This window comes from Mytilus edulis, chromosome 3 (genome assembly GCF_963676685.1).
Source record: "Mytilus edulis chromosome 3, xbMytEdul2.2, whole genome shotgun sequence".
Classification (NCBI taxonomy): domain Eukaryota; kingdom Metazoa; phylum Mollusca; class Bivalvia; order Mytilida; family Mytilidae; genus Mytilus; species Mytilus edulis.
In genome coordinates, this window is record NC_092346.1 from 81,409,704 (window position 1) to 81,424,428 (window position 14,725).

The 14,725-nt window shown below is 34.2% G+C and overlaps 2 protein-coding genes across 2 annotated transcripts; both read right to left on the reverse strand.

Annotated features, from left to right (window-relative positions):
- Positions 1–502: 502 nt before the first annotated feature.
- LOC139514523 (UPF0696 protein C11orf68 homolog) lies at positions 503–14,645 on the reverse strand. Its single transcript, XM_071303882.1, has 4 exons — positions 14,527–14,645; positions 9,920–9,970; positions 5,886–6,051; positions 503–1,421 (listed from the first exon to the last, which is right to left on the reverse strand). The coding sequence occupies exons 3-4, from the start codon at positions 6,047–6,049 to the stop codon at positions 791–793; spliced, it is 795 nt and encodes a 264-aa protein (XP_071159983.1). The 5' UTR covers positions 6,050–6,051; positions 9,920–9,970; positions 14,527–14,645; the 3' UTR covers positions 503–790.
- On the reverse strand, positions 7,687–9,573 carry LOC139515448 (uncharacterized). The gene has a single exon (XM_071305018.1). It carries the CDS (start codon positions 9,571–9,573, stop codon positions 7,687–7,689), a length of 1,887 nt encoding a protein of 628 aa, XP_071161119.1.
- Positions 14,646–14,725: the final 80 nt, after the last annotated feature.

Below are 14,725 nucleotides of genomic sequence, written 5' to 3' on the forward strand. Positions count from 1 at the left end.
AACTATATATGTTGTATAGAAGCATTGTTAGCTGTACATGTCTGCCTGGAATGGTTCATCTGACCTTGACCTCATTTTCAAGGTTCATTGGTCTTTGTTTAGTTATCTTGGTTAATGTTAAGTTTATGTGACAGTTGTATTAAAGCTTAGCTTTATACTTAGGACTATCAACATAATATCAATGATTAGTATAGAAGGCGAGACATTTCAGCGTGTGCACTCTTGTGTTGATATTATCTTGGCAAGCAATTAGTTTTCTTGGTTGAATTGTTTTACATTTGTCGTTTCAGGGCCTTTTATAGCCATGGGGTACATGTTTTGTTCATTATTGAAGGCTTTATGGTGACCTATAGTTGTTAATTTCTTTGTCATTTTGTCTCCTGCCAAGAGTTGTCTCATTTGCAATCGTACCACATTTTTTTATTTTTATATATTATCTGTAAATCTAATATTGCTGATGACTTTTTCTGTGAAATATTTTCTTTTATAGATTATTTTAATCTTTTATATTTTTTTATTTATTTATTTAATTTTCAACAATTTAACTAATAAGCATAAACATCAAAACAAGACATATTTACAAGTTAATATGCAAACACTCTAAAATGGCAAGTATCCACCAAAAAGACAACTGCATCAGGCAGATGAGCTAAAACTCATCACAGATGACATACGTTACATCATACTTGAACGTACAAAAGGATCTACCGGTAAGTAAAAATGGCATCTGTTAAAGACAATGTAGGGACTATTATATTTACTTCAGTAAAAGTGTCAATTGGATCTCCATTTATCTGTGACCTGGTGCACTAGAAAAGTCAATTTTAGATTTTCCTGATATGACATCATAATCACTACGATACAATGAGGGTCTTAGATCCCATGGATTATTACGATAAACTCCTAAATAGGTGTATACATCTGGCTTATACATCAGTGGACATTTTATGCCAATTTTTCTGAGTCCATGTTCACAGTCCATAACTTCCTCCTCATTCAGATAATTATCATTATATACACATACTACATGTTCAAACTTGTCCTTGTTTTCACCACAGTCTTCAATTGGAGAAACCTTGGCACTGTGACAAGGAATTTCCCCCTTAACAATAGCCTTAGCTACAATACTCCATAAATGGTCAGCTTTTGCACCAGATTCAGCATAGAACAGCCATTTTCCACATGTAACTTTAAATATTCTGGCTAAATCAGAAATTGTCTCCACATTGATGGGTCTGTTAGATTTCTGAATATCCTCCCACATTTGATGTAACCCTTCAAGGTCCATATCCTCATCATCTTCATCCTCATCATCTTCATCCTCATCATCTTCATCCTCGTCATCTTCATCTTCATCCTCATCATCTTCATCTCCTTCATATTGGTTTCCCCTGACACATATCCAACCAACTCCCTTTGATCTAAAATAATAATAGCTAAATATAGTCAAAATATTAATCAAATTTCATTCTTGCATTACTTTTTTTGGTTAGGAAATGTTAACACTCATGATGTACTTGTAACTTTAGGGCAAAGGAATGAGTGGTGACAAGGGTGTTTTGAATTATTTTTTTAACAGTTTTGAATCAGCAATTTACAAATCTGCCTTACCATGTTAGACAAGTACAAAGCAGGTTTATCATATCATATTTACATGTTTTCATCTTGAATATGCATATGACTGTCTGATATACATAAAACAGCCATCCATCATCATTCAAAGAATGCATAATAAAATTTATGTTAAGGGAGATAACTCTAACATTATCCTATGGAATCTTTTAAAATAAACATCAAATGAGTGTCCAGGTATTAATTTAGGCAGTAAAAAATGATTCCATCCTATCATCTACACCAATAAACATTTGTAGGCTTTCATGAGGTGTGTCACACTTGTTTTTATTTAGCATGATTCTTATATGAATTACAAATAAACAGTCCGTAGATGATGGTTCCATCGTGACCTTAAATCAAATTTCCCATTCGCAAAACATATGTATTTGTATTCTTGTTTGTAAATATTTTCATTTTATCTACCAGTAAATTTATGTTGTCCTGGAGATGTCTTTTTTGGTTTTAAGTTTTAGGGTTTTTGTCAGTGTTTCATTGATATGTTTATTCACTTTATATTCTGATTATTGTTTTTACAACAGTAAACCAGTCAATTGAGTGGATTGATCATAGTGAGTGGATTAGATCTAGAGAGACTAGACTTATTTTGGTTTAGCCTTTTATTGACATGAGGGATTGATGCCCAATCTGTTTTCTAAAATATTGACCTAGCTTTTTTCTTTTTTTTGGCCCCACCCAGGGGCATTATAATGTTCTTTATTCTTTGTGGTTGTTCATCCTTCTGTCTGTCTGTCCTGCTTAAGGTTTAAGTTATTGGTCAAATTATTTTTATATGAAGTTGAAATCTAATCAACTTAAAACTTAGTACACATGTTCCCTATGATATGATCTTTCTAATTTTAATGCCAAATTATGAGTTTTGACCCCAATTTTACAATCCACTGAACATAGAAATGTTAGTGTGAGTGGACCATCTGTGTAGTATGAACACATTCTTGTCTATATCTTTTGATGTTTAAAATATCATGATTTTTAAAGTATTATTGGGTTTGAATTTGTATAGTGTTAACACTGAAGAATTTGAAATTTACCTTCATACTGTGAAACATGATTTATATATCAGTCATAGTTGACTTTTGACTAGCTTTCAGTAACTGTGAGTGCTCTTATATCAGTACTTTTTGTAATTAGTATATTTGTTAGCTGTTTTTTTACTTTTTTTGTATAGGTCTAGTTGGTCAGGCTTTTTTCAACTGGCTTTTACAGTTTGTTCTTTACAAGGTGGGTAGGATTTAGTGTTCACAAACAAGTTTTCAGCAATTGTCTTTGATTGGTGTCTGTCATATTTGTTTTTTATTTCATTGTTAAGTTCATAAATCAGGCTGTTGGTTATCTTGTTTGGAGTGCCGAACATGTGGTCAGCTTGGGGCCATATATAGAGCTCTTACTATACAGTAGGGGTTGTGCATATTGTTGTAGGAAGTATGGGTGACCTATATTTTCATAGATCTATGTCATTTGGTCTTGAGTGAATAGTTTTTTCATTTGCAATTATACCACATCTTCTAATCTTTTATACTGTTTATATTGAGGTCAGGTCATATTGTGCAAATCAAATGTTTCTTGGCCTTCTGTTAACTTTCATACTGTGTGTTTTTTATTTTTTTTAAAATCTGTTTACATGTCTTAATTATACCTAAATAATAATTCATATAAGAATCATGCTAAAAACAAGTGTGACACACCTCATGAAAGCCTAAAAATGTTTATTGGTGTAGATGATAGGATTGAATCATTTTTTACTGCCTAAATTAATACCTGGACACTATTCCATAGGATAATGTTGGAGTTATCTCCTTTAACATAAATTTTATTATGCATTCTTTGAATGATGATGGATGACTGTTTTATGTACAGGGGCGTAGCTAGAATGAAACGATGTGCAAGCAACTACTGCCGAGCGGAGCGAGGCGTAAAAAGTTTGGGATCCTTTTATGCAGAAAAATGTTGTTTTTTTTCGGTTTTCGGCCATATGACGGTTAAATGAGGAGCTATATGTAGATAGGATTTATAAAAAAATTATGAATGTAAAACTATTAATAAATCTTCTAAATTGAGTAATACATAAACAACACATATTTGTGAGATACAGAATTTACTCGAATTTGTCGGGTCTAGGCAGAAACAATTAAACTTCTCTATTATTTTGTCAATATTTACACTGAAATCACGCTGAATAACGGCAGTAATGCTAGCCTGGCATCCGGCCCAATCTAGCTCCGCGTCGTAAGGGCCAGGTGGGGAACAAATACCATGTGGTCGATTCAGTGCCAGTTGACTCTGAATCTAAAGTGAGGCTGAATAAATATTTGCATAAATTTGATGTTTGATGTAAACCAGCAAAATTGAAATCCAATTCACACCTTGGTTATGTGAAATCTTAAACTTTTAACTTTCTCACCAGGTGATTGCTGATAAGAATGAACCCTTTTCTGCTTACTAATTATCATCATACTAATAATTAGATATGATAATACTATACATCAATTCATAAAGAAAAATAATTACAGTCTAATTTTTACTTATTGATGTTAAACAAGAATTGATTGGATACAGATGTTAAACAAACATTGCGCGACAAAAGTAGTATTAACCAATCATTAACAGGCAGTATATTGATACACGCCTGGCTATACTGACAAGATTAGCCAGGACCCCAGGCTACAGTAATGCTAGTAACTGTCGTTGTTCATTGTTGATCAAACATTTGTTTTTAACATACGTAGCACACTGATAGATCTCCATGGCAGCATTCGCGAGATGTTATTAACCAGCGTACGTGTTCGGCATCGAGCGACCTCCCAATTGAATTCGTCAAAAGTACATGCCAGGTCAGTTTCGTATGTCTCAGACAATATTGAGATTTGTTCGTTTGTTATATTTTCTACAGCACGATGAGGCGATTTTCTGATAATACTAGACGCGACGCCACTCTCCAGTCCCTTATCATATGGTCTATGAACGCAAAAGATAATGAGACTTTCCAATACTGTTTTGGCGTGTTTGCAGGGTAATTGGCTCCGGTAGTCTGTCGACCACATCGTCTCTGCATATTTTCAACGATATCGAAGGGTTCTGATAATTGCTTTTTTTTGTTTTCATGGTTTCGTTTGTTAAATGTATTTTGTGTATGTTTATAATGTTTGTCACAAACTTATTGTTCAGAGTTTATATGACAATAAATATTTGAATTTGAATTTGATAATTCTAATGCCGATTGGTACATCTCATTCCAAACTGATGACCGGACACTGTAAAATGTGCTCCAAAACTACATGTCTTAGACTGAGTATTACACATTCAAATCTTGTAAAAGATACAAGTTACTGTCCGATTTTGTCATAATCTCCAATAGCACTTTTAAACCAAATGCCGTCATTTAATGATATTTCATCAACTGAAAAAGTGACAACATAGGTGTTTCCTTTAACATTCAATTTATAAATTTTTAATTTTTAATTTTTTTTTTGCATGCCGAATCGATGTGCACGCAACTGCGTGTTAGCGTATAGGGAGCTACGCGCCTGATGTATATCAGACAGTCATACACATATTCAAGATAAAAACATGTTTTATGATATGATAAACCTGCTTTGTACTTGTCTAACATGGTAAAGCAGATTTGTAAATTGCTGATTCAAAACTGGTAATGGGAAATTTTATTTAAGTTCATGAAGGAACCATCATCTATGGACTGTTTATTTGTTAAAAAAACAACAACCATGGTCTATGGATAGTTGTCTCAAGAGCAATCTTACCATATCTCCTTAGTTCTATATAGCTTCTACAAATAGCTACAAAATAGATTGTGAAAACTGACCCATATCACTCTTATCATACAATGATACATGTCATTGCTAAAAGGTTACCAACAAATGCAAGGTCATCTTGAATGAGGTCTTCACATTTTTGTGAAACTTATCATGTTTGAATTGTACATTCACAAAATAAAAATTGTGTTACATATTGAAAACTGTATAATGACTTTCAAATATCTATTTTGGGCTGCTTGTGATTGTTGGTTGTTATTCCACTAAATATTTACCCCATTTTTAATTTCATTTGAGTTTTTACTGAAAATGTTATTCGAAAAATCATACCTAGTCAAACTTATATTTTTTATAAAGCCAAAATTTCTTTTTGTTATACATGTTAGTAACTACCATATACTCTGATTATAAATTTACTCTTAGAAGTGTAAAGGTCATGTACTGAGGCCTGATACACTGTGACTCACTTTTCACAAGCAATACCTGTAATGGCATGACGGTAAGTTTGTATTTAACCATTGTTCAAATACTTCATAAGGTTGATGTGTCTGTCTGTAAGTTATCCATCTATCCATATCACATGCTAAAGATTCTGCAGCTAATGACTCTGACTTGTACTGGGAGGAAGACCATTCCATAGTTTCCATGGCTAGAATAAAACATAATTAAGCAATTTACCATAATATATATTATGTCAATCTAATTGCAAGTGATAATGGACGTCATACTAAACTCCAAATTATACATAAGAAACTAAAATTAAAAAATCATTCAAGACCAACAAAGGCCATTGGCTTCTAACTTGGTACAAACCAAAAATGTGGCAGGGTTAAATACGTTCATTATCAATGAACCAGTATATATATTTGTTAAGGGGCCAGCTGAAGGACACCTCCAGGTGAGGGAATTTCTTGCTGCATTGAAAACCTATTGGTGACCTTCTGTCTGTTCTATGGTCAGGTTGTTGTCTCTTTGACACATTCCCCATTTCCATTCTCAATTTTATTTTTTGAGATTTCAACCCTCTCCCTATACCTCTAGCCAATGTAGAAACCAGATGCTCTGCAGGACAGAGGCGGATTAAGGGGGGCAGGGGCCCTGGGTCCCCCCTTTTCTGGGGAAAAATTTGGTTGCATATATTGGGAATCACTGAAACATGACCGGAGCAGGCCCCCTCTTAGGCAGTCAGTGGGCCTCAACTTATGAAAATTTCTGGATCCGCCACTGCAGGACACAGTATTATACGACCACAGAGGTCAAACCCTGAACATTTGGGGCAAGTATGGACACAACATTCAAGCTTGATACAGTTCTGAATTTGGATTGGGATGAAATAGTTGACACAGCATAGGTTTCTGACACAGAATGAATGTGGTCTTATGAACTTAAAACAAATAATTACCTATTATGGTCCAATATCCAAAATCTAAATACATGGCCATGGATTGATTCGGCATATCAAAGAACCCCAATAACTCGATTTTTTATGAAATCAAACAAAGTTTTATTTTGGACCCTTTTGACCTCAATGTAGACCATGTTGAAGAATCTTAATAAATCATGCGTTGTGTTTTTCTATACGTTTAATCGTTGTGATAGCTAATGCATATAATATAACGTCACACAGTATAGCGTTATGGTAACAACGTTACCATAGCGTAATGTTTGTACTTCGCGTATTTTCCGACATTCTGGGGGCCGACAAAAGTAAAATATGTAATGAAAATCAAAAATGTAAATTCACAATATAGATAAATAAATTTAAAATTAATGTCCATCTCAAATAAAACAATCTAGTTCCTTAACCTTGACTGAACAAAATTACAGTTTATCTTTTAGTCCATTCGTGGATGTTTCTTCTAGCACACACGGTAAATTCACTCAGCGGTAATTTTCTTAAGCGTTATAAGTTACTGTCCTGTATATATGTGGCTTGTTGACTCCAAAAGTTGAGGGTGTGTTTGTTCAGGCAGTCTAGGTAGCAAGTTTCTTCCTTTGAGAGTTTCCTCAAATTGGTTGATGTACGATCTACTTTGTACGAGCCATTGCGATGGGTTTTCTGGTCTTCTTTTGGCAACGGGCATGCCTGAAGGAATATCATCTGGATGGTCATGTTTCCAAAGCAACCTTTCTGTGGAATAGCCTTTCTCGTTTTCAATAGCTGTGTTCTTGTTTGTAATGACGTTTACAAGAACTGTTGACGGCTGGTTGATGTTTCTATTGATTGGTCCTGATAATAAATATCTGATCTTTGACTGAACAGCGGTGGGTCCGTTTCCTCTTATTACTTTGTCCCAATAATGTCCCAATAGTGGTCGGCGCCTATGAGTAAGTCGATTTCAAAACGTTCTGTACTTTGCACAGAATGTGCAAGTTTAAGTTCTCTTAAGTGAGGCAAGCTCCTTGTAGTCAGGGAAATATTGTTCTTAATTGGGACGGCAATTTCTGGAACAATTAGTGTGTTAATACGCACCTTTTCTCCTGTGTCGGTCTGTAGTTGTATTGTTGCAGTGTCTAAGTTACGAACTTTCTGAGATAAATCTCCGAACGCAGACAGTTGAATGCTTACGTTTTCTGTGGGTTTTATTTCTAATTGATTAGCTAGTTTCTGAGTTATAAAAGAACGCTGTGCTCCCTCGTCAAATAAGATGTTACATTCTACTTCTTGGTCGTTATATACAACTGGTGCAATTGCTGTTTTTAAAAGAATGTCGGGACTTACTTGTGATGCATGCAATACGCTAGTTGTGTCTGTTGTTTCAACCACGTTGATAGCTGTATGTTGTATTTTCGGCTCCTGCTTCGTACCTGTATTGACCTCTTTCCCTTTACATATGCTTGTATGATGCATTCCGTTACAATTTTTACACCGTTTTGTAGACTTACATGCGGCCATCCGGTGTGACCCTAAACAGTTAAAGCATAACTGTTTCTGTTTGACAATTTGATTCCTAGCGTTTGCGTCTGTTACTTCAGAGCACTCCGTCGGATAGTGCTCACCTGAACAAAAAATACATGTATGCGTATTTACCTTCTTCCGTGTGTCAGTTAATTTACCTTTATTGTGTGATCTTGGTTGTGTACCTGTGAAAAATGCTGTGGTGTGCAATCTGTCCGGTTCCATGACTCCCTGTCCTGCCTCAAGTATTTCAATCTCTTTAGTTATTGATTTTCGTAAATTTTGCAATATGAAATTATCTCTCCCGTGTTCTCTTGCAATAGATTTTCTTATCTCAATCGGTAACTTGTCCAAAACTACAGGTACCAAAAGCGAACCATACATCTCTGGTGTTTGACCAAGTGACCCTAATCCTCGTACGTATGATTCTAATCTGTCTCCGTAAGACCTCAAACTAAAAGCATCATTTGTCGGTGCAGGTAAATTCATGAGTGCTTTCATGTAAGCATGTATAAGTTTGCTAGGTTGTCCGAACCGATCTCTGAGAAGGTTGACTGCGGTTTCGTAGTTACAATTAGTTAAAGCGAATCCCTCTACTGTTTGCGCGGCGCTTCCCTCTAGCTGGGCTTTAAGATAATTAAACTTTTGGATTGGCGTTAATGTGTCGTTGTAGTGTATAGATGACTCGAAACAATCCCAAAATGTTTGCCACTTGAGAATATCTCCATTAAAATAGGATAAGTCTAACTTTGGAAGCCTATGGTAATTAGTTTTTGAAGATCTCGGTTCTGACGGGACTTGAAACATGACGTTCTCTGACGGACGGATATGCACTGCAGGGGCGTTAATTGAATACTGCTGGTTCATAGAATCTATTGCACATCTGTTCATATCAACTCTAGCTTCGGGTGTGAAATGATATGCGTCTGGGTTAAGTCTGCTCGTTGAAGGACCAACAGTATCATGCGAAATTATAGTATTTGTTTCAAAGGACTTAATAAATTTCCGAATTTGTCTAATTTTACAATCAAGTTCGTACATATACTCATCTGAGTCGGTGATTTCCTGCTCCAGATTTTCCTCCGATGTCTGTTCCAAAAGTCTGTTATTCAGGTCAATCAATGTTTTCTGTTTCTGCGTGACGGCATCATCAAGGGCTTCCACTTCGTCAACTTCTGTGTCTGTTTTTGACTTTAACTCGTCGAATTTCACCAGTAGCTTCGTGACGGCTCCTTTGTGTCCAGCACGAACTGACTTCAGCTTTGAATCCATATATATCCAAAGGTTACGGCACCATTAAATGTTGAAGAATCTTAATAAATCATGCGTTGTGTTTTTCTATACGTTTAATCGTTGTGATAGCTAATGCATATAATATAACGTCACACAGTATAGTTACCATAGCGTAATGTTTGTACTTCGCGTATTTTCCGACAGACCAATTTAATACGAGTTTTTGAAAATATGTATTCACATTCTGACTTTTTAATGCTCATTTAATAAGGTGTGTGAATTTTTTCTTAATAAGAACATGAGCCTATTTAGTTTTTAATCAGACCAACCATGATGTACAGAGCATGCATAACGGATCAAATTCCAAAGAAGTGGGGCAGCATACCTGAATAAATGTATCCACTCCTGTCTGTATTTCTGACTTGTACTTTATTATCTACAAAAGATAAGAATATTTAAAATTGTAAAACTCAGCATCAGAATATATAAAGGGGGTCTTAAATGAAGGATGTCTGATCCAAGATCCAGCTTGTCATATTCCTGTATCTGGCTAATTAATTTAATTTGTGTTTCCTGTTTATTGCTAATTACTTTTTTTCATTTTAGAAGTCGCCTTACTTGCAGAATTGTTTACATTATTTTCATCACTGTTTGATCAAGCATTTGGTGTTGAAACTAGGGTAGATTGTATACATCGGTCAGAGCCAGAAATGGTCCAACATAATACATAATTTCTTTTAGAATGTAAATTATAATTTCTCAGCAGAAGAACCTTGTAACGCACACCTCTTGATCTTTGGTATCCAACTTGTTATTCTTATTATGATTATATATATAAGCATGAACATATATATTGATATACTGTTCCCACGATTATGTAACTTCAAACAGAAGGCATTTTGGGTTACAGTTTTTGAAATTCAGAAACTAATTACGGAATGCATTAATTTCATGAATGTCTTTGATTGTAAACAGTACATGCAAATGTAACAGTGGTTTGATTCTGTCAGTGTCTGCATAAGTTATACATGTCATAAGTATAACCAGATGCTCCGCAGGGCGCAGCTTTATACGACCGCATAGGTTGAACCCTGAACGGTTGGGGCAAGTATGGACACAACATTCAAGCTGGATTCAGCTCTAAATTTGGATTGTGATTAAATAGTTGACACAGCATAGGTTTTGGACACAGAATGAATGTGGTCTAATGAACTTAAAATAATTTTTTTGTCTTTGAGCAATCACTATGCTGTTGAATATTAATCCTCTCAAAAAAATGTTTGAAGAAATTTTCTTTTTATTTATGAAATCTGAAATGAGAAAAATTAAACCCCATCCCCCCACCATTTTTTTTCACATCCCCCTTTCCCTTTTTTCAAAACTGATCTCAATTCAAATTTCTAATGGAGTTTGCAACAAGAACTACTCATATAAATACATCATAAAATATTAAAATGTAACAAAAAGTGCTTGTTATCACTGAATGGTAAAGATTGTTTTAATTTATCAGTTGGTAGTAAAAGTGAATATACATTGTGTATTGTATAAAACAATGATTTAAGTTGATTCAACTACTATTCTGGACAAAGAAAGATAACTCCAATCAATTGAAAATTTCTTGCTATTGCACAATATTGTGCAATTAGATATTTCTTGCTATTGCGCAATACTGTGCAATTGAAAATATTTGCTATTGCACAATACTGTGCAATTGAAGATTTCTTGCTATTGCACAATACTGTGCAATTGAACATTTTTTGCTATTGCACAATACTGTGCAATTGAAGATTTCTTGCTATTGCTGAATACTGTGCAATTGAAAATTTCTTGCTATTGCACAATACTTAATATAATAATTTTGGATCCTGATTTAAACCAACTTGAAAACTGGGCCCATAATCAAAAATCTAAGTACATGATAAAATTCAGCATATCAAAAAAAGCCAAAGAATTAAATTTTTATTAAAATCAAACTTAGTTTAATTTTGGACCCTTTGGTATTTAATGTAGACCAATTTGAAAACAGGACTAAAAATTAAGAATCTACATACACAGTTAGATTTGGCATATCAAAGAACCCCAATTATTCAATTTTTGATGAAATCAAACAAAGTTTAATTTTGGACCCCCATTTGGACCAACTTGAAAACTGGGTCTGCAATAATCAAAAATCTAAGTACATTTTTAGATTCAGCATATCAAAGAACCCCAAGGATTCAATTTTTGTTAAAATCAAACTAAGTTTAATTTTGGACCCTTTGGACGTTAATGTAGACCAATTGTAAAACAGGACCAAAAATTAAGAATCTACATACACAGTTAGATCTGACATATCAAAGAACCCCAATTATTCAATTTTTGATGAAATCAAACAAAGTTCAATTTTGGACCCTTTGGGCCCCTTATTCCTAAAAACCTGTTGGGACCAAAACTCCCAAAATCAAACCCAACCTTCCTTTTATGGTCATAAACCTTGTGTTTAAATTTCAAAGTTTTCTATTTACTTATACTAAAGTTATGGTGCGAAAACCAAGAATAATGCTTACTTGGGCCCCTTTTTGGCCCCTAATTCCTAAACTGTTCAGACCTCAACTCCCAAAATCAATCCCAACCTTCCTTTTGTGGTCATAAACCCTGTGTTTAAATTTCATTGATTTCTATTTACTTATACTAAAGTTATTGTTCGAAAACCAAGAATAATGCTTATTTGGGTCCTTTTTTTGCCCCTAATTCCTAAACTGTTTGAACTAAAACTCCCAAAATCAATCCCAACCTTCCTTTTGTGGTCATAAACCTTATGTCAAAATTTCATAGATTTCTATTCACTTTTACTAAAGTTAGAGTGCGAAAACTAAAAGTATTCGGACGACGACGACGCAAGACGCCAACGTGATAGCAATATACGACGAAAAATTAAAATTTTTGTGGTCGTATAAAAATAATAAAGTAAGATTGGCAATGTCAATGAGACAACTCTCCACCAGAAACATATAGAGCCTATTATTAGAGGTTAACCATGTTAACAACTATAACATGTATAAGATCTACCAGAGACATACTACAAGTATATGTCTCTGTTATGATAGAGGGTTACTGCTCACAAGCTTAAGGAAGCTATTAAACCAAGAGTTCCAAATGGTGAAGATGAAATCATCCCTTCGTAAATTTTACAGACGCCATCACCAATTGGTTGACGTTATGGAATAACTGTTTCACAAATGATATTGGAAATGTTCCTTACGTCCTAATTACAATCCCCTTCCCTTTCATGAATGTGACCTACAGAATAGACTATTTGTTTTAACATGATTGAACAACATGACAATTCTAGTCCAAATTATTATGATGTCTGGCACGGCTATTTTAATTTTTTTCTGGGACGCCTTCCTAGTTAATAATTAATTTTTTGGACTAGATGAGTTCCCCATGTGGAGCAGGATCTGCTTACCCATCTGGAGCACCTGAGATCACCCCTTGTTTTTGGTGGGGTTCGTGTTGCTTATTCTTTAGTTTTCTATGTTGTGTCTGTTATTCTTTTTTTTCATTTTTAGACATGGCGTTGTCAGTTTATTTTCGATTTATGACTCTGGTATCTTTCGTTCATCATGTTCATGATGACATGGATGAACCTTATAAAAAAATCATGATATTTCTGTAATTTTTCTCCCCACAATATATTAATCTACATCTACATCTACATCTACATCATACGACGATCCATCATTACATTGATGACTATACGTCGGCGCATCGCAAACAAACACTTAATAAAATATAATAACTAATTTTGTGCAATAATTCCAAAAAAAATTTTGTGCAAAAACAAAACAAAAATTAACACATTTACATTATTTACAAACAGGTTAGATATCTAAATATACTGACTCTGGATCAGTATTTTAAACTGATCCAGGGAGTTAACACTGATGACGTTTTGTGGGAGTGAGTTCCACAGTACAACTGTGAATGGAAAAAAGCTGTACTTGAAGTAGTCTGTTCTTGTGCTAAATGTTTGGTATTGTAATGAATTAGTGAATCTGGTGTTTTTGACTGGCTGTGGTAAAAGGTAAAGGTTTGGGTCTACTGCAATGAGATGGTGTGAGATTTTGTAAAGCATAGTGACTCGATTGATGTTTCTGCGAGTTTCAAGTGACTTCCATTGAAGATGGTCAATCATGGAAGTGACACTACTGGTGTTGTGGTATCTGTTGGTGACATAGCGTGCTGCCCTTCTTTGTACTTTTTCAATGTTGTTTTTTTGTTTTGGGGTGTGAGGTGACCAAACTGAAGAGCAGTATTCTAAATTTGAACGTACCATGGATTTGTATGCCAAACTTTTAGTTTCTTCCTGATTTATTTTTAAGTTTCTTTTTAGAAAGCCTAAGATCTTATTTGCTTTTGCAGTAATATTATTTATATGTGTATCCCAAGACATGTTGTGAGAAAGGGTGATACCGAGATATTTTGCAGTGCTGACGGATTCTAAGATGTGGCCTTTTAATACATAGTCATGTTTGAATGTAGACCGAATTCTTCTGTCCCTATAATGCATATATTTCCTTAGTCCAAATAATTATGACGTCTTGAAAGGCTATTATAATTTTTTTCTTTGACGCCTTACTTCGACGTTGATGTAAGGCGTCAAAGAAAAAAATTATAATAGCCTTTCAAGACGTCATAATTATTTGGACTAATATTTCCTAATTTACATTTGCTTTTTATTGATTTTGCTATTTTCTATTTTTTTTATTTTTTTTATTGTGCAATAAAAAAAATAAAAAAAATAGAAAATAGCAAAATCAATAAAAAGCAAATGTAAATTAGGAAATATATGCATTATAGGGACAGAAGAATTCGGTCTAGTTTGAATGGTGACTGTGATCTTGTCACAGTGAGAGAGTTGCATTTTTCTGGATGGAATTGCATGTACAATTTTCAATCAAAAATCGTTTGCACTTGCTCTTCTTATCTACTTATTTTGTCTCAAAATACCTTTTCATTCCTCTAATGTTTCTGTATTTGGTGTTACATTGTACTTTTCACTTTTGTTTTTTTGTTTTTACGTCATTTACGTGATACTCATCATGATAGTGTCTTTAAAAAAAAAAAAAAAACTAATTATCAGCTATTTTGAAAAAAAATACTTTGGATGAATATGAGAATAATTTATAGAAAAAAAATTGTTGCACTA